This window comes from Somniosus microcephalus, chromosome 21, assembly GCF_052327205.1.
Source record: "Somniosus microcephalus isolate GS21.2 chromosome 21, FLI_Smic_1.0, whole genome shotgun sequence".
In the NCBI taxonomy this organism is placed as follows: domain Eukaryota; kingdom Metazoa; phylum Chordata; class Chondrichthyes; order Squaliformes; family Somniosidae; genus Somniosus; species Somniosus microcephalus.
The window spans coordinates 77,569,543-77,589,159 of NC_141007.1; the positions used below are offsets into that span (position 1 = coordinate 77,569,543).

General features: G+C 49.2%; 1 protein-coding gene across 1 annotated transcript in view; it reads right to left on the reverse strand.

Moving 5' to 3' along the window:
- Positions 1-19,617, reverse strand: part of utp18 (UTP18 small subunit processome component) — a 35,021-nt gene that overhangs the window by 14,596 nt on the left and 808 nt on the right. The window contains exons 2-5 of the mRNA XM_085963996.1: positions 15,835-15,974; positions 7,690-7,785; positions 6,775-6,860; positions 5,387-5,469 (exon numbers count right to left, since the gene is read on the reverse strand). Of these exons, the coding sequence (XP_085820122.1) occupies positions 5,387-5,469; positions 6,775-6,860; positions 7,690-7,785; positions 15,835-15,974 (405 nt within the window). The remainder of the gene's footprint in view (positions 1-5,386; positions 5,470-6,774; positions 6,861-7,689; positions 7,786-15,834; positions 15,975-19,617) is intronic.

Genomic DNA, 19,617 nt, shown 5'->3' on the forward strand with positions numbered 1-19,617 from the left:
GCATCGCTGGCAAGGCCACCATTTATCACCCAGCCCTAATTGCCCTTGAGCTGAGCCACCTTCTTGACAACTGAGATGGCTTCAGAGGGCAGTGGCGTCAACCACATTGGTGTGGGTCTGGAGTCACATATAGGCCAGACCGGGTAAGGACGGCAGGTTTCCTTCACTAAAGGGCATTAGTGAACCAGCTGGGTTTTTACGACACTCTGGTAGTTTCATGGTCACCGTTACTGATACTAGCTTTTTATTCCAGATTTATTTAATTAACTGAATTTAAATTCCACAGCTGCCGTGGTGGGATGTCTCTGGGCATATTAGTCCAGACCTCTAGATTACTAGTCCAGTAACATAACCACTATGCCACTGTTCCCAACTATGTACAATTCTTACAATCGAACGTTTGGGAATCAGTGACATATTGTTCTCTCACCGGCGTTTTTAATCAGACATGCCAGTAGTGCTTTGGAAACAGTTCTGCCTGGAGTGAGTCTCATTGGATGAGCCGCTCTCGATGGAAAAGGATGAGAATACCTGGCTAGGCTTCTTGACGACATGTCTTTAACTCCACGAGTCCAGAGCTTCACCCACATCAGCTTGGCTCAGTGGTAGCGCTCTCACCTTTGTATCAGAAGGTTATGAGTTCAGTCAGGTACCCGCACACAAAACCCAGGCTGACACTCCAGTGCCTGTACTGAGAGAGCGCCACACTGTCGGAACGGCAGTACTGAGGGAGCGCTGCACTGTCAGAGGGGCAGTACTGAGGGAGCGCCGCACTGTCGGAGGGGCAGTACTGAGGGAGCGCTGCACTGTCGGAGGGGCAGTACTGAGGGAGCGCCGCACTGTCGGAGGGGCAGTACTGAGGGAGCGCTGCACTGTCGGAGGGGCAGTACTGAGGGAGCGCTGCACTGTCGGAGGGGCAGTACTGAGGGAGCGCCGCACTGTCGGAGGGGCAGTACTGAGGGAGCGCTGCACTGTCGGAGGGGCAGTACTGAGGGAGCGCTGCACTGTCGGAGGGGCAGTACTGAGGGAGCGCTGCACTGTCGGGGGGCAGTACTGAGGGAGGGCTGCACTGTTGGAGGGGCAGTATTGAGGGAGTGTTGCTCTGTCGGAGAGGGCGTCCTGAGGGAGCGCTGCACTGTCGGAGGTGTCATCTTTCAGGTGAAAGACTTTCATTTATGTAGTGCCTTTCACAACCAGCGGATGTCGCAAAGAGCTTTTCAAAAAGTATTTCATTGGCTGTAGTGTAGTCACTGTTGTAATGTAGGAAACGTGGCAGCCATTTTGCGCACAGCAAGATCCCACTAACAGAAATGTGATAATGACCGGATAATCTGTTTTAGCGATGTTAATTGAGGGATAAATATTGGCCGGGGCACCGGGGATAACTCACCTGCTCTTATTCACGAGAGCAGACGGGGCCTCGGTTTAACGTCTGATCTGACAGCACCTCCGACAGTGCAGCGCTCCCTCAGTACTGCATTGGAGTGCCAGCCTAGATTTCTGTGCTCAAGTCGATGAGACGTTAAACCGAGGCCCTGTCTGCCTGTTCAGGTGAACAGATCCCATGGCACCATTCAAAGGAGAGCAGAAAGTCTCCCCGTGTCCTGGCCAACTTTTATCCCTCAGCCAAAAACAGACTGACTGAACATTTATCTCATTTGCGGTTTGTGGGATCTTGCTCGTCAGTAGGGGGTGTGGGAGGGAGCATAAGGTGTAACAAAACTGTAAATGTGTAAGATGGTACATGAGCAGTGGTCTACATTCAAGGAGATATTTCACAACTTTCAAGAAAAATATATTCCACTGAGGAAAAAGGGGCGTAAAAGAAAAGACAGCCATCCGTGGCTTAGTAAAGTAATAAAGGATAGTATCCGACTAAAAACAAGGGCATATAAAGTAGCCAAATCTAGTGGGAGGATAGAAGATTGGGGAAGCATTTAAAAGCCAGCAAACAATAACTAAAAGATTAATTAAGAAAGGGAAGATAGATTATGAAAGTAAACTAGCAAAAAATATAAAAACAGATAGCAAGAGTTTCTAGTTATACAAAAAGAAAAAGGGTGGCTAAAGTGAACGTTGGTCCCTTAGAGGACGAGACTGGGAAATTAGTGGTGGGGAACATGGAGATGGCAAAAACGCTGAACAAATATTTTGTATCAGTCTTTACAGTAGAGGACACTAAAAATATCCCAACACTGGACAAACAGGGGGCTATAGGGGGGCAGGAGCTAAACACGATTAAAATCACTAAGGAGGTGCTCCTCGGTAAGATAATGGGACTTAAGGCGGATAAATCCCCTGGACCTGATGGCTTACATCCTAGGGTCTTGAGAGAAGTAGTGGTAGGGATTGCGGATGCATTAGTGGTAATTTTCCAAAACTCCCTGGATTCAGGAACGGACCCAGCAGATTGGAAAACTGCTAATGTAACGCCCTTATTTAAAAAGGGAAGTAGACAAAAGGCTGGAAACTATAGACCAGTTAGCCTAACATCTGTGGTTGGTAAAATGTTGGAGTCTATTATTAAGGAAGCAGTAACAGGACATTTGGATTTAATCGGACAGAGTCAGCATGGTTTTATGAAGGGGAAGTCATGTTTGACAAATTTGCTCGAATTCTTTGAGGACGTAACAAACAGGGTGGATAAAGGGGAACCAGTGAATGTAGTGTATTTGGACTTCCAAAAGGCATTTGACAAGATGCCACACAAAAGATTACTGCACAAGATAAAAAATCACAGGATTGGGGGTAATATACTGGCATGGGTGGAAGATTGGCTATCTAACAGAAAACAGAGAGTTGGGATAAATGGTTCATTCTCGGGTTGGCAATCAGTGACGAGTGGTGTTCCGCAGGGGTCAGTGCTGGGACCCCAACTCTTTACAATCTATATTAACGATTTGGAGGAAGGGACCGAGTGCAACGTATCCAAGTTTGCCGACGATACAAAGATGGGAGGGAAAGCAGTGAGTGAGGAGGACATAAAAAACCTGCAAAAGGACATAGACGGGCTAAGTGAGTGGGCAGAAATTTGGCAGATGGAATATAATGTTGGAAAGTGTGAGGTTATGCACTTTGGCAGAAAAAAATCAAAGAGCAAGTTATTATCTAAATGGAGAGAAACTGCAAAGTGCTACAGTACAAAGGGATCTGGGGGTCCTGGTGCATGAAACACAGAAGGTTAGTATGCAGGTGATCAGGAAGGCCAATGGAATCTTGGCTTTTATAGCAAGGGGGATGGAGTATAAAAGCAGGGAAGTCTTGCTTCAGTTATACAGGGTACTGGTGAGGCCACACCTGGAATACTGCGTACAGTTTTGGTTTCCATATTTAAGAAAATATATACTTGCTCTCGAGGCAGTTCAGAGAAGGTTCACTCGGTTGATTCCGGAGATGAGGGGGTTGACTTATGAGGAAAGGTTGAGTAGGTTGGGCCTCTACTCATTGGAATTCAGAAGAATGAGAGGCGATCTTATCGAAATATATAAGATTGTGAGGGGGCTTGATCGGGTGGATGCGGTGAGGATGTTTCCACTGATGGGTGAGACTAGAACTAGGGGGCATAATCTTAGAATAAGTGGCTGCCCTTTCAAAACTGAGATGAGGAGAAACTTCTTCACTCAGAGGGTAGTAAATCTATGGAATTTGCTACCTCAGAGAGCTGTGGATGCTGCAACATTAAATAAATTTAAAACGGAGATAGACAGTTTCCTAGCTGATAAGGGAATTAGGGGTTACGGGGAGCGGGCAGGGAAGTGGACGTGAGTCTAGGTTCGGATCAGCCATGATCCTATTGAATGGTGGAGCAGGCCCGAGGGGCCGTATGGCCTACTCCTGCTCCTACTTCTTATGTTCTTATGTTCTCTCCATTACAGGTTCCCGATTCTGTTACAAACAGCAAGCAGCGGAAGTCATTCCCCAGATAGTTTACTCAACAGAAGAGGTCCACAGAGGTTTGAATAAACAAGAACTGTGTTAATTAAATACACGTTTCTGAACGGAGTCATCACCCCACCACCTAACCCGCGGTTTGTTTAGAATCTTGAGAGCCACGACTGGGAGGGCAGTGCTGGTGCAGTGTGCCGTGGAGTTGGGGAAATGAGATGGTTATTACCGGTCTCAGCAACATCCTCGGCGAAAGGTAACAAGCCCAGACAAAGTTCCCCTCCACAGGGAGAGAGGCTGGCAGGCTAGGCTGTTCTCACGCGCACGCAGAGCAGAGCTGGTGACAGACTGGGAGCAGCCCTCCCACCTCGGGCCGCTGCCTAGCACAGGGAGAAAGATTCGCCTACAATAACTCCCGGGTAATCTACCCAATCGCTCACCATCCGAGGCCCTTAACTGGGATACGGCCTGAGATCTGATGCGAGATGAGGAGAACAGTTTAACACAGCAAGTTATGATGATCTGGAACGCGCTGACTGAAAGAGCGGCGGAAACAAATTGAATAACTTACAAAAGGGATGTGGATAAATACTTGAAGAGGGAAAATTTGCAGGCTTATGGGAAAAGAGCAAGGGAGAGTGGGGCTAATTGGATAGTTTTTTCAAGGAGCCGGCACAGGCACAATGGGCCGAATGGCCTCCTTCTGCGCTGTATCATTCTATGATTCGACAGTACCTCATTTCTAAAGAAAGTATCTCTACTATTAAAATACAAACTGTCAGGGTTAGGGGTTGTTGCAAAAACAGCTCCTCCAATTGGACAGCAGTAACAGACTGAAGTGGAGTTATCTGACCATTAGCACAACTGTGCAAAATGGGGCATTTTTCTCTCCTGATTTAGTGTCCTAAGATTGGTTTATACAGGGCTTCGTCACATCTCTCACGGACAGTGAATTTGAAGGGCAGTGATTGCTGGTAGGAGGGTGAACGGGGCAGCCATTCGGCAGAGCAAGGGCTCCTCCACTGGTAAAGGCGATGCCTCATATCGTCCCAGAGGTGAGAGCGAGCCCTCCAACACCTCCTCCAAATGGCTGTTCTTCAAGTGTAAGCACCGACAATGGCCCAGTCTAATCCCATGCTCACCGACACCCACACGCTCTACCAGACCATGAATGGGGGAGCCCATGACACACTATCCGCTCTGTATAACCAGGATAAATACATCTCCCTTTCCACTCTCCTCCCTATTGTACCCTTGCACTGGGTCAGCCGAGACCGAGAGCTGCGCCCTTCCCTAGCTGTATGAGAAAACGGGAGCCAGTGTGAAGCGAGCACTACGTTGCCCCAAATCCTGGCTGTTCAGAAACGGGCATCAGTCCCACACTCAAACAGAACACACGCGGGTTAACATTTCTCTCCCTCACACACAAACTGACACACCCGTTGCACCGTGCCAACTGTAGCTGACATTTTCAGCGCAGCCGCTCACTGAGCACCCTCACCTGCAACAAGCCTTTGGGAAGGGCGTCAGAGCTCGACACAAAATTGCCGGTTTTCCGCAATAAATCCTCATCTTCATCAGTTTCTACCGTAACAGATAAAGACATACAATTCATTAGGTACACGCACAAAATCTACAAAGCAATGCCCTTCTTACAAACATTTAAGAGGACTGCACTCTAATCAATACCTAAGTATTTTAATCGCGCTTCATTCTTGTGCTTTAGGATGTCAGACAGAATCCTCGATTAGATTCCAGCCTGTAACTCACTCCCGGGTATCTGTTATTCTATATATAAACCCCCCCGAACCCCTCGATTAGATTCCAGCCTGTAACTCACTCCCGGGTATCTGTTATTCTATATATAAACCCCCCCGAACCCCTCGATTAGATTCCAGCCTGTAACTCACTCCCGGGTATCTGTTATTCTATATATAAACCCCCCGAACCCCTCGATTAGATTCCAGCCTGTAACTCACTCCCGGGTATCTGTTATTCTATATATAAACTCCCCGAACCCCTCGATTAGATTCCAGCCTGTAACTCACTCCTGGGTATCTGTTATTCTATATATAAACCCCCCGAACCCCTCGATTAGATTCCAGCCTGTAACTCACTCCCGGGTATGTTATTCTATATATAAACCCCCCCGAACGCCTCGATTAGATTCCAGCCTGTAACTCACTCCCGGGGATCTGTTATTCTATATATAAACCCCCCGAACCCCTCGATTAGATTCCAGCCTGTAACTCACTCCCGGGTATCTGTTATTCTATATATAAACCCCCCGAACCCCTCGATTAGATTCCAGCCTGTAACTCACTCCCGGGTATCTGTTATTCTATATATAAACCCCCCGAACCCCTCGATTAGATTCCAGCCTGTAACTCACTCCCGGGTATCTGTTATTCTATATATAAACCCCCGAACCCCTCGATTAGATTCCAGCCTGTAACTCACTCCCGGGGATCTGTTATTCTATATATAAACCCCCGAACCCCTCGATTAGATTCCAGCCTGTAACTCACTCCCGGGGATCTGTTATTCTATATATAAACCCCTCGATTAGATTCCAGCCTGTAACTCACTCCCGGGGATCTGTTATTCTATATATAAACCCCCCGAACCCCTCGATTAGATTCCAGCCTGTAACTCACTCCCGGGTATCTGTTATTCTATATATAAACCCCCCGAACCCCTCGATTAGATTCCAGCCTGTAACTCACTCCCGGGTATCTGTTATTCTATATATAAACCCTCCCGAACCCCTCGATTAGATTCCAGCCTGTAGCTCACTCCCGGGGATCGGTTATTCTCCAGATAAAGTTTGTTGCCTCTGTGTAACTGCTTTACAAACAGTCAGTGTGTGTCCAGGTGATAATGAGTTACCGTCATCCGAGTCTTTCTTGTCCTTTCTTCTCTTTTTATCCTTGTGCTCTGCCCAGGATGGTGTTCCTCCCATTGCGCTCTGGAATCTATAGATGAATGTATATTGGAATTAAACCCCTTTCACTGGAGAAGTGTGGGGAAGTGACCCCCTTTGCGATGCGCCCACCCACAGGGTAAGTGACTGCCCAGTAACACGCGGGGAGATTCAGAAACAGTGTCAATCTCCTGCGTGGTGGTTAGTCGCCAGTACACAGTGCCTCTCGCACCACCTACTCTGCTGAAACACCAAATTACACCCACAGTTCAGCAATTTGCCAACATGGACTTTACATTTTCACTTCGACAATTTTAACAAGGAACGACTTCTCTCCTCGTAGTGAAATTGTAAACATGTTCCTCATACTCCCCTGTATGATTTCACAAGAGACGGTAAGCAGGAAACTTGCTCTCTGTTTTCCAACCCATTCCGACACATCCTGCAACCGAGAGCGGGCCTCAACCTTGCTGCCAATTTAGCTGCGAGTTGGTATCTGGGAAGCAGGCAGTGACCCGGGGATCACGCTGGTTTCTACCCCCATGTTTTTCTCCCCCAGTTAGTTAATGCCTCACTGCACCAGAGCAGACTTGAGGAACTCTGCCACGTGGGACCAAGCATGGCTGACCTTCTAATGATCGCACAAAAACCTACAGGAGTTTTCCCCCTCCCATTCTCTGTTAGTTATTTTCCCTCTGCTCCCAAGTACTCTGGTTCTGTTCTGTGAGTCAGAAGGTCATGGGTTCGAGCCCCACTCCAGGTACTTGAACACAAAACCTAGGCTGACATCAGTGCAGTGCTGAGGCAGTGCCGCACTGTCAGAGGTGCCAGCTTTAAGATGAGATGTTAGACCGAGGCCCATCTGCCCTGCTTGTACGTACTGCTCCTTCAGTCTCTGCTGCAGCTTCGCCACACCGAGCGTCTTCTCCGCGGTGCTTTTCAGTAGATTTTTCCGGAAACGATGAGTCATATCCACTCTGTAACGCAGAAAACAGAAGTCAGCAACCAATAAACTGGATTCCATTAATCCTGCGGAACACCGCCAAAGTTTGGGAGGGGAACGCTATCGGGCGGCTGGAGCTTGTCTGCCTGCTCCAGCTCTCCAGGCCAGCATCCAATTGTGTCCCTAGTCAGTGCCTCCACTGTCAGCCTGGCTCAGTACCGCCAATACTCACTGGCCCAGTACCGCCAATACTCACTGGCCCAGTACCGCTAATACTCACTGGCCCAGTACCGCCAATACTCACTGGCCCAGTACCGCCAATACTCACTGGCCTTCATGCAAGGCAGTGCCTCCTGGGGTCTGTTCTGAATTTCCGTTACATTTGTTTATATTTATGAGCTCTGATCCTGCTCTGCCACCTGACTTCAAAGTAACACTCAGGATTTACCTAATCTTAACCCATCTATTTAATATTTTTTTTTTTAAATCCCTCACTAAACCATCTCTGCAGGCAGTGGAACCTGAGCGTTTAACCTTCCCTCACAGCTGATACTCCCTCACACATGGATTTAGAAACGCACACTGCTTCTTGAATTAAATAGGACTCGAGGGCAAAAAGAACTCTGATTGCCTTCAAACCCTTAATGTTTTTAAATTCCTGTTTTAAAAGTATTCGCTCTCTGGGGGCTCAGTATTCTGCAGGATAATATTGGTGCTTGTAATCTGCCGTATACAAATAGTCCACTCGCCACGGGGTCAGGCTCTGCCCTGGAATCCACGCATGCAGTTCCTTCAGCTGTGCTCAGGGTAGAGGTGGCACGGGCTCACCAACAGCCTCAAGTGGGACTAGTTGATGACACACAGGCAAGGGGGGGGGGGGTTGTCTCACCTGAGTCAGAAGGTCATGGGTTCAAGTCCCACTCCAGAGACTTGAGCACATAATCTAGGCTGACACACCAGTGCAGCACTGAGGGTGTGCCGCACTGTTGGAGGTGCCGTCTTTCAGATGAGACATTAAGCCGAGGCCCCGTCTGCCCTCTTGGGTGGACGTAAAACATCCACGACACTATTTCGAAGAGGAGCAGGGGAGTTCTCCTCAGTGTCCTGGGGCCAATATTTATCCCTCAACCAACATCACTAAAACAGATTATCCGGTCATTATCACATTGCTGTTTGTGGGATCTTGCTGTGTGCAAACTAGCTGCCACGTTTCCTACATTACAAAAGTGACTACACTTCAAAAAGTACTTCATTGGCTGTATAGCACTTTGGGACATCCTGAGGTTGTGAAAGGTGCTGTAGAAAATGCAAGTCTTGCTTTCAAGTAAGTTTTTAATTTGAGGGGGAAAGCATCTGGTGATCTTTGAAGCTAGAAAGGTGCCCGCACACTCAGAAGGAAGGTCCCTGCAGAGTCTGCTGTCCTTGCACACGAGTCAAGTTTCAATCAATCAGCCGGTCAGGCAGCATCTGTGGAGAGAGAAACAGGAGTTAACGTTTCAGCTCGATAACCTGTCGTCTGATAAAAGGTCATCGAATTGGAACGTTAACCCGACATTCCCCTCTCCGCACTGGCTCGCCGTCCCCCTCTCCGCACTGGCTCGCCGTCCCCCTCTCCGCACTGGCTCGCCGTCCCCCTCTCCGCACTGGCTCGCCGTCCCCCTCTCCGCACTGGCTCGCCGTCCCCCTCTCCGCACTGGCTCGCCGTCCCCCTCTCCGCACTGGCTCGCCGTCCCCCTCTCCGCACTGGCTCGCCGTCCCCCTCTCCGCACTGGCTCGCCGTCCCCCTCTCCGCACTGGCTCGCCGTCCCCCTCTCCGCACTGGCTCGCCGTCCCCCTCTCCGCACTGGCTCGCCGTCCCCCTCTCCGCACTGGCTCGCCGTCCCCCTCTCCGCACTGGCTCGCCGTCCCCCTCTCCGCACTGGCTCGCCGTCCCCCTCTCCGCACTGGCTCGCCGTCCCCCTCTCCGCACTGGCGCGCCGTCCCCCTCTCCGCACTGGCGCGCCGTCCCCCTCTCCGCACTGGCGCGCCGTCCCCCTCTCCGCACTGGCGCGCCGTCCCCCTCTCCGCACTGGCTCGCCGTCCCCCTCTCCGCACTGGCTCGCCGTCCCCCTCTCCGCACTGGCTCGCCGTCCCCCTCTCCGCACTGGCTCGCCGTCCCCCTCTCCGCACTGGCTCGCCGTCCCCCTCTCCGCACTGGCTCGCCGTCCCCCTCTCCGCACTGGCTCGCCGTCCCCCTCTCCGCACTGGCTCGCCGTCCCCCTCTCCGCACTGGCTCGCCGTCCCCCTCTCCGCACTGGCTCGCCGTCCCCCTCTCCGCACTGGCTCGCCGTCCCCCTCTCCGCACTGGCTCGCCGTCCCCCTCTCCGCACTGGCTCGCCGTCCCCCTCTCCGCACTGGCTCGCCGTCCCCCTCTCCGCACTGGCTCTCCGTCCCCCTCTCCGCACTGGCTCTCCGTCCCCCTCTCCGCACTGGCTCTCCGTCCCCCTCTCCGCACTGGCTCTCCGTCCCCCTCTCCGCACTGGCTCTCCGTCCCCCTCTCCGTCCCTCTCTCCGCACTGGCTCTCCGTCCCTCTCTCCGCACTGGCTCTCCGTCCCTCTCTCCGCACTGGCTCTCCGTCCCTCTCTCCGCACTGGCTCTCCGTCCCTCTCTCCGCACTGGCTCTCCGTCCCTCTCTCCGCACTGGCTCTCCGTCCCTCTCTCCGCACTGGCTCTCCGTCCCTCTCTCCGCACTGGCTCTCCGTCCCTCTCTCCGCACTGGCTCTCCGTCCCTCTCTCCGCACTGGCTCTCCGTCCCTCTCTCCGCACTGGCTCTCCGTCCCTCTCTCCGCACTGGCTCTCCGTCCCTCTCTCCGCACTGGCTCTCCGTCCCTCTCTCCGCACTGGCTCTCCGTCCCTCTCTCCGCACTGGCTCTCCGTCCCTCTCTCCGCACTGGCTCTCCGTCCCTCTCTCCGCACTGGCTCTCCGTCCCTCTCTCCGCACTGGCTCTCCGTCCCTCTCTCCGCACTGGCTCTCCGTCCCTCTCTCCGCACTGGCTCTCCGTCCCTCTCTCCGCACTGGCTCTCCGTCCCTCTCTCCGCACTGGCTCTCCGTTCCTCTCTCCGCACTGGCTCTCCGTTCCTCTCTCCGCACTGGCTCTCCGTTCCTCTCTCCGCACTGGCTCTCCGTTCCTCTCTCCGCACTGGCTCTCCGTTCCTCTCTCCGCACTGGCTCTCCGTTCCTCTCTCCGCACCAGCTGTGTGTTTCTGTGTTTTCTGGGGTTTTTCAGCATCCGTAGTACTTTACTTTCTGCCAAATTTAAATCCTGCCCTTGTGATCCAACACCAGAGCCAGACTATTGTAATTATCTCTTTATTTCCTAATCCCATTGCCCTCTTAGTGTCCAGTACATAAGAACATAAGAAATAGGAGCAGGATCAGGCTACACGGCCCCTGGGCCCGCTCCGCTACCCACAGGGCCATGACCGATCCGAACCTAGACTCATGTCCAAATTCCTGCCCGCTCCCCGTAACCCTCAATTCCCTTTACTTCTAGGAAACTGTCTATTTCTGTTTTAAATTTATGTAATGATGTAGCTTCTACAGCTTTTTGGGGCAGCATATTCCATGGACTTACCACCCTCTGAGTGAAGTAGTTCCTCCTCATCTCAGTTTTGAAAGAGCAGCCCCTTATTCTAAGACTATGCCCCCTAGTTCTAGTTTCACCCATCATCGGGAACATCCTCCCCACATCCACCCGATCCAACCCCTTCACAATCTTATATGTTTCAATAAGATCGCCTCTCATTCTTCTGAACTCCAATGAGTAGAGTCCCAATCTACTCAACCTCTCCTCGTATGTCCATCCCCTCATCCCCGGGATTAACCGAATGAACCTTCTTTGTACTGACTCGAGAGCAAGTATGTCTTTTCTTAAGTATGGACACCAAAATTGTACGCAGTATTCCAGGTGCGGTCTCACCAATACCTTGTGCAACTGAAGCAATACCTCCCTATTTTTATATTCTATCCCCCTAGAAATGAAAGCCAACATTCCATTGGCCTTCTTAATCACTTGCTGCACCTGCATACTAACCTTTTGAGTTTCGTGCACCAGGACCCCCAGATCCCTTTGTACTTCAGTACTTTCCAGTTTCTTGCCATTAAGATAATAACTTGCTCTATGATTTTTCCTGCCAAAGTGCATAACCTCACACTTTCCAGTATTGTATTCCATCTGCCAAATCTCTGCCCACTTACTTAGCCTGTCTATGTCCCCTTGCAGGTTTTTTTTATGTCCTCCTCACTCACTACTTTCCCTCCCATCTTAGTATCATCTGCAAACTTTGATATGTTACACTCGGTCCCCTCCTCCAAATCGTTAATATAGATTGTAAAGAGTTGGGGACCCAGCACTGGCCCCTGCGGAACACCACTAGTTACTGATTGCCAGTCTGAGAATGAACCATTTATCCCAACTCTCTGCCTTCTGTTAGATAGCCAATCCTCTATCCATGCCAGAATATTACCCCCAATCCCGTGATTTTTTATCTTAAGCAATAATCTTCTGTGTGGCACCTTGTCAAATGCCTTTTGGAAGTCTAAATACACTACGTCCACTGGTTCCCCTTTATCCACCCTATACGTTACTTCCTCAAAGAACTCCAGCAAATTTGTCAAACATGACTTCCCCTTCATAAAACCATGCTGACTTTGTCTATTAAATTATGATTATCCAAATGTCCTGTTACTGTCTCCTTAATAATGGACTCCAAAATTTTACCTACCACAGATGTTAGGCTAACCGGTCTAGAGTTTCCAGCCTTCTGTCTACTGCCCTTTTTAAATAAGGGTGTTACATTTGCAGTTTTCCAGTCTGCCGGGACCTTTGCCGAGTCCAGGGAGTTTTGGAAAATTATTACCAATGCATCCACAATCCCTACCGCCACTTCCCTCAAGACCCTAGGATGTAAGCCATCAGGTCCAGGTGATTTATCCGCCTTGAGTCCCATTATTTTACCGAGTACCACTTCCTTAGTGATTTTGATCGTGTTTAGCTCCTCCCCCCCTTTAGCCCCCTGTTTGTCCAGTGTTGGGATATTCTTAGTGTCTTCTACTGTAAAGACTGATAAAAAATATTCATTCAGTGTTTTTGCCATCTCCATATTTCCCACCATTAATTTCCCGGTCTCATCCTTTAAGGGACCAACATTTACTTTAGCCACCCTTTTTCTTTTTATATAACTATAAAAACTCTTACTATCTGTTTTTATATTTTTTGCTAATTTACTTTTATAATCTACCTTCCCTTTCTTAATCAATCTTTTTGTTATTTTTTGCTGTCTTTTAAAGTTTTCCCAATCCTCTATCCTCCCACTAGATTTGGCTATCTTATATGCCCTTGTTTTTAGTCGAATACTATCCTTAATTTCTTTACTTAGCCACGGATGGCTGTCTTTTCTTTTACACCCTTCTCTTCTCAGTGGAATATTTTTTTTTTGGAAGTTGTAAAATAACTCCTTAAATGTACACCACTGATCATGTATCGTCTTACCCTTTAATCTATTTTCCCAATCCACTCTACTCAATTCCGCTCTCATACCTTCATAGTCTCCTTTATTCAAGCTGCTCATCCTTCCGGCATTAACTCTACCCCACACAACACAACCAGGTCTATCATTTTTAAAAAGCTAATTTGAAAGAAATGAGGGAACAGTTAAGTTAATTGATTGGGGGGGGGGGGGGGGGGGGTTGCTGAATAGCATTTCAATAGAGGACAAGTGAGACACTTTTGAAAACATAGTGCTGACTGGTTCTCGAAGTATTTATCCTGCACAGTCAGTGCAGACTAAATAAGCATGGCACTAAATGAATGAAGAAATTAATCAGAAGCCAAGGGTGGAGAAGGACCTCGATGAATCTTGGTAAAGGGGTGATCAGAGAGGGGCAGAGAGCGAGGAGAGAGAGCTGGGGAAAAGCACAGCGGCAAACTCTCAAGGTAACAGCAACTCATTCTCAGTATTTCAACAGAGCAGGGATGAGGACCATAATAGAGGCAAACAGGCTGAAACAGGGGTTAATATTCTGAATGATTACGCACTCCAAGTATTCATAAAGGGAGATACCACAAGCACAATGAATCACACTGATATAACTGGGAAGCAAGTCCCAGACAGTCATGAAGGGCTCAAACAAAGAGTCTCCAGGGATGGATGGTATTTAATCCAAAGTGCTAATGGAGATTAAGGGGATTTATTAGTCACTGATGATCACAATGAGAGGGGCGAACACAGGAGGGAGCCCATTCTCGCAACAGGTGACAAAGTGGAACTGGGTGGTACACTGGATTAGGCATCATCTTCATCATCGCTGGTCGACTATCGTGGAGCACCTGGGACTGTTCTCCACACCTCTAAGGCAGGGACCTGAACCCTGGGCTGGTGACCTGAGATAGGACGGGAAAGTGGAGTTGAGGTCGAAGATCAGCCATGAACTTACTGAATGAGGGAGCAGGCTCGAGGGGCCGAATGGACTACTCCTGCTCCTATTTCTTATCTTGTGTTTGGGACTGTCCATGGTCACTCATCCATTGGCCTGTTGCGTACTGTGACTGGGTCACCCCTTGCAGGATGTGGGCGCCACTGGCTAATTAAAGGATTAGCTCATCCACCTTCTGATGGCATTTCCTCCATCGAGGGTCCCACTCCCCACCCCGCCACAGGCGTTCATCACCCCCTTCCCCCTTAGCCCTGTCTGGAGCGGGGCGGGTTAGTTAACCACCTCCCGGCACTCAGTGTGGATCAGACACCGGCTGATTACCTCTGGGACCCAGGTCCAATTCCAGCCCACACACAACTGTTTGGGACTGGCTCAATGGACCAGCTGGTCCTTTCCTGTCTGTCTTCTCATATGTTCACAGTCAAACCCAACTCTCCCGCTCACTTCCCGTACCCCATTGAGTGAACAGAAAATTGGAAAGAGAATGGCAGAATTCGGAGGAGTAAAACAGCAGCAAAAGCAGCAGAAACGAGAGAGGCTGAGCCCAACCCTGTAGTTTAGGGGTGAGCCAATTGTGGTGCTTAAGATAATTAAAGGCTAGAGAGAAACTATTCCTCTGGTGGGGGGAGTCCAGGACAAGGGGGTGTAATTTTAAAATTAGAGCCAGGCCGTTCAGGGGTGATGTCAGGAAGCACTTCTTCACACAAAGGGTGGTGGAAATCTGGAACTCTCTCCCCCAAAAAAGCTGTGGTGGCTGGGGGTCAATTGGAAATTTCAAAACCGAGATGGATAGCTGTTTGTTGGGTAAGGGTGTTAAGGATTATGGAACCAAGGTGGGTAGATGACTTTAAGATACAGATCAGCCTTGGTGAGACCACACCTTGAGTATTGTGTGCAGTTTTGGTCGCCTTATCTGAGGAAGGAAGTTCTTGCCATGGAAGGAGTTCAGCGAAGATTCACCAGGCTGATACCTGGGATGGCAGGAATGACGTATGAGGAGAGATTGGGTCGATTGGGCTTATACTTGCTGGAGTTTAGAAGAATGAGAGGGGATCTCATTGAAACTTATAAAATTCTAACAGGACTGGACAGACTAGATGCAGGAAGGATGTTCCCGATGGCCGGGGAGTCCAGAACCAGGGGTCACAGTCTAAGGATAAGGGGTAAGCCATTTAGGACTGAGATGAGGAGGAATTTCTTCACCCAGGCAGTGGTGAACCTGTGGAATTCTCTACCACAGAAGGCATTGGAGGCCAATTCATTAAATATATTCAAGAAGGAGTTGGATATATTTCTTAAGGCTAAAGGGATCAAGGGATATGGGGAGAAAGCAGGGACAGGGTACTGAGTTTGGATGATCAGCCATGATCGCATTGAATGGCGGAGCAGGGTCGAGGGGCCGAATGGCCTACTCCTGTTCCTGTGTAATAGCACATAACCATTCACTAAAACATCAAGAAAACTATTTCCTTAAATATTTTTTTCAGGGGGTATGGTGGGGGAAGAGAAACTGGTCGTGACCCAAACACACAGATACCCGGCACAGTTAGGCTGCCCCAAGGGCCCCTTACACCCAACATGCACAGCCACATAGCGATCCCACTTACAGCTCTTCAACTTCATCCTCTTCATCCACCCACGCTGCTTTCTTGGGTGGGGGGAAACTGGACTTGGCTTCATTTTCCACTTCAGAGTCACTGGAGTCATCATCCAGCAAGGTCCCGCCCAAATTCCGCTCCTGTGCCGGCTGCAGAGAGAGAGAGAAGAAAAAGGTGATAGAAACGCATCACAGGTCAACAATTGCCAATAGTGTCAGCCATGGCTTGGTGGGTAACTCCCTCGTCTCGGAGTCCGAAGGCTCTGGGTTCAAGTCCCACTCCAGAGACTTGAGCACAAAATCTAGGCTGACACTCCAGTGCAGTACTGAGGGAGTGCCGCACTGTCTGAGGTGCCATCTTTCAGATGAGACGTTAAACCGAGGCCCCGTCTGCTCTCTCAGGTGGATATAAAAGACCCCCATGGTACTATTTCGAAGAAGAGCAGGGGAGTTATCCCCGGTGTCCTGGCCAATATTTATCCCTCAACCAACATCACGAAAACAGATTATCTGGTTATTTATTGCGGTTTGTGGGAGCTTGCTGTGCGCAAATTAGCTGCCGCGTTTCCAACATTGCAACAGTGACTGCACTTCAAACGTACGTCATTGGCTGTAAAGCGTTTTGGGACGTCCGGAGGTCGTGAAAGGCGCTGGAGAAATGCTTAAGAGACAGGAGTTTCCCAAACAATTCTCATGAAAAGAAGCGTTTGTGTTTAGCCACATATAACCAGCCTTGGAGCAACATCACAGGGATCAGTCTGTGGGGCCGCAGAACTACTTAAAGCAGGGCCAGTAACCACAACACTGACTGTCCTGTGTAAATGTTGGTGACTGTCAGAGGCTGGTTGTAAAGTGCCAGCACAATCAGCTGCTGGAACCTGGCATCACGGCTCCTGCCTGAAATATGGGTAATAGCCACACGCGCATGCATTTCCCCTCTCTACCTGCGTGATAGTTTGGCAGGTTTGCCATCACCTCTTGGGCTCGCTGACCTACACTGGCTCCCGGTCCGGCAACGCCTCGATTTTAAAATTCTCTTCCTTGTTTTCAAATCCCTCCATGGCCTCGCCCCTCCCTATCTCTGTAACCTCCTCCAGCCCTACAAACACCCCGCCCCCCCCCAGCCCAGATATCTGCACTCCTCCAATTCTGGCCTCTTGCGAATCCCCCATTTTAATCGCTCCACCATTGTTGGCTGTGCCTTCAGCTGCCGGGGCCCCAGGCTCTGGAATTCCCTCCCTAAACCTCTCCGCCTCTCTCTCCTCCTTTAGGATGCTCCTTAAAACCTATCTCTCTGACCAAGCTTTTGGTCATCTGCCCAAATATCTCCTTATGCGGCTCGGTGTCAAATTTTGTTTGATAATCGCTCCTGTGAAGCACCTTGGGACATTTTACTACACTGAAGATGCTATATAAATGCAAGTTGTTGTTGCTATTATTAACCAGACATTAACATGGATAGAAAACCCCAGACAGGAGCCTTTCCCCCTCCCTCTGCTCGGCAGTGCAATGAAGACTGAGAGAGAAAGACAGACAGAGACCCCGAGAGAGAGACAAGAGAGAGAATTGCAGAGACTGAGAGAAAAACCACCCCCACAGCGAAAGCGACCGAGAGAGAGGAGACACCCCCCCCAGAAAACACGGGGGGGGGGGGGGGGGGAGGAGAAAGAGACCCCGATAGACCGATACAAACTGACACTACCTCAAAAAGAGAGACTCCCCTGGAGAGCGCTGCTCCAGAGAGACAGACAGAGACCACCCAGAGAGAGCGAGCAGAGGGCCAATGAGTACAAGAATAATTTAAAAGATTATGAATAAATAAGAAAGGTGGTTAAGAGCAGGATAAGGAAATCTAAGTAGCATGAAGGGAAAAGTTCAAAATACATCAAAAGGAACAGTGAAGTATTTTGCAAGTCTATCATTAAAAAGAGAATTTGTTAAAAGCGAAGTGGTGCCCGAGAGGAGAGGATGGTCAATTTTTAGCTGATCAAAAGATGTCTGATGTATTTAATAAGTACTTTGCATTGGACTTTGCTAAGGAGATGGATATCAGGGAGGTGGATCCTGAAACGGTTGGGTGCAAGAGTAGCAATATTATGATGGATAAAAGGAAATCATTTTCTAAGTTAGCCTAAAATTGGTCATGTGGTTGATAGTGAGGAAGAAAGTTGTAGACTGCAGGAAGATAACAATGGACTGGTCAGGTGGGTAGAAAAGTGGCAAATGGAATTCAATCCGGAGAAGTGTCAGGTAATGCATTTGGGGAGGGCTAACAAGGCAAGGTAGGATACTGAGAAGTGTAGAGTAACAGAGGAACCTTGGAGTGCATGTCCACAGGTCCCTGAAGGTAGCAGGACAGGTAGATAAGGTGCATAGGGGATACTTTCCTTTATTGGCCGTGGCATAGAATATAAGAGCAGGGAGGTTATGCTTATAAACTGTATAAAACACTAGTTAGGCAACAGCTAGAATACTGTGTACAACAGAAAATGCTGGAAAAACTCAGCAGGCCAGGCAACATCTGTGGAGAGAAATTAGAATCGACGTTTCAGGTCAATCCCTTTTGAAAAAGGGTTAGACCTGAAACGTCGACTCTAATTTCTCTCCACGGATGTTGCCTGGCCTGCTGAGTTTTTCCAGCATTTTCTGTTGTTATTTCGGATTTCCAGCATCTGCAGTATTTTGCTATAATACTGTGTACAGTTCTGGTCACCACATTACAGGAAGGATGTGATTGCACTAGAGAGGGTGCAGGGGAGATTTACAAGGATGTTTCCGGGACTGGAGAATTTTAGCTATGAGGAAAGGTTGGATAGGCTGGGTCTGTTTTCTTTGGAACAGAGGAGGCCGAGAGGAGACTTAATTGGGGGGACTAGATAGCGTGGATAGGAAGAACATATTTCCCTTAGCAGAGAGGTCAATAACCAGGGGGCAGAGAATCATAGAATGGTTACAGCACAAAAGGAGGCCATTTGGTGACATGGGGCATATTTGCATTAAATAAATTGAACACCATTGGAAATGTTCTATATTTATATTCTACTTATCCTATAGTCTAACTAGAATGCAAATCCATTATGTCACCAAGAAATAATCTTTTGGGAAGTTAAAAAATAGTATTTGACATTAATAGTATTTGGGATACGAGATGAATGATCTGTGAAGTACTTGGCAATGCTTTCTTCGCAGGATGATATTTTGCCTTTTGTGGCCTGGCCTTTTCCCCTTCCCATGGCCCTAGGACCAAGTTTATTGACTTACTGCACTGGGATGGTCTTTGAAAGGACCCTGTCAAATGACCCTGATGGTGCTTGGGATATCATAAAATGGTTAAAGCACAGGAGGCCATTCAGCCCATCGAGTCCATGCTGGCTCTCTCCAGGAGCACTTCAGCTAGTCCCACTCCCCCACCCTTCCCCCGTAGCCCTGCAAATTTCTTTCTTTCAGATACTTATCCAATTCCCTTTTGAAAGCCGTGATTGAATCTGCCCCCACCACCCAGTGCATTCCAGATTCTAACCACTCGCTGCGTAAAAAGGTTTTTCCTCACGTCGCCTTTGGTTCTTTTGCCAATCACCTTAACTCTGTTTTTCTGGTTCTCGACCCTTCCACCAATGGGACCAGTTTCTCTCTCTCTACTCTCTGTCCAAACCCCTCATGATTTTGAACACCTCTATCAAATCTCCTCTCAACATTCTCTGCTCTAAGGAGAACAACCCCAGCTTCTCCAGTCTATCCACGTAACTGAAGTCCCTCATCCCTGGAACCATTCTCGTAAATCTTCTCTGCGCCC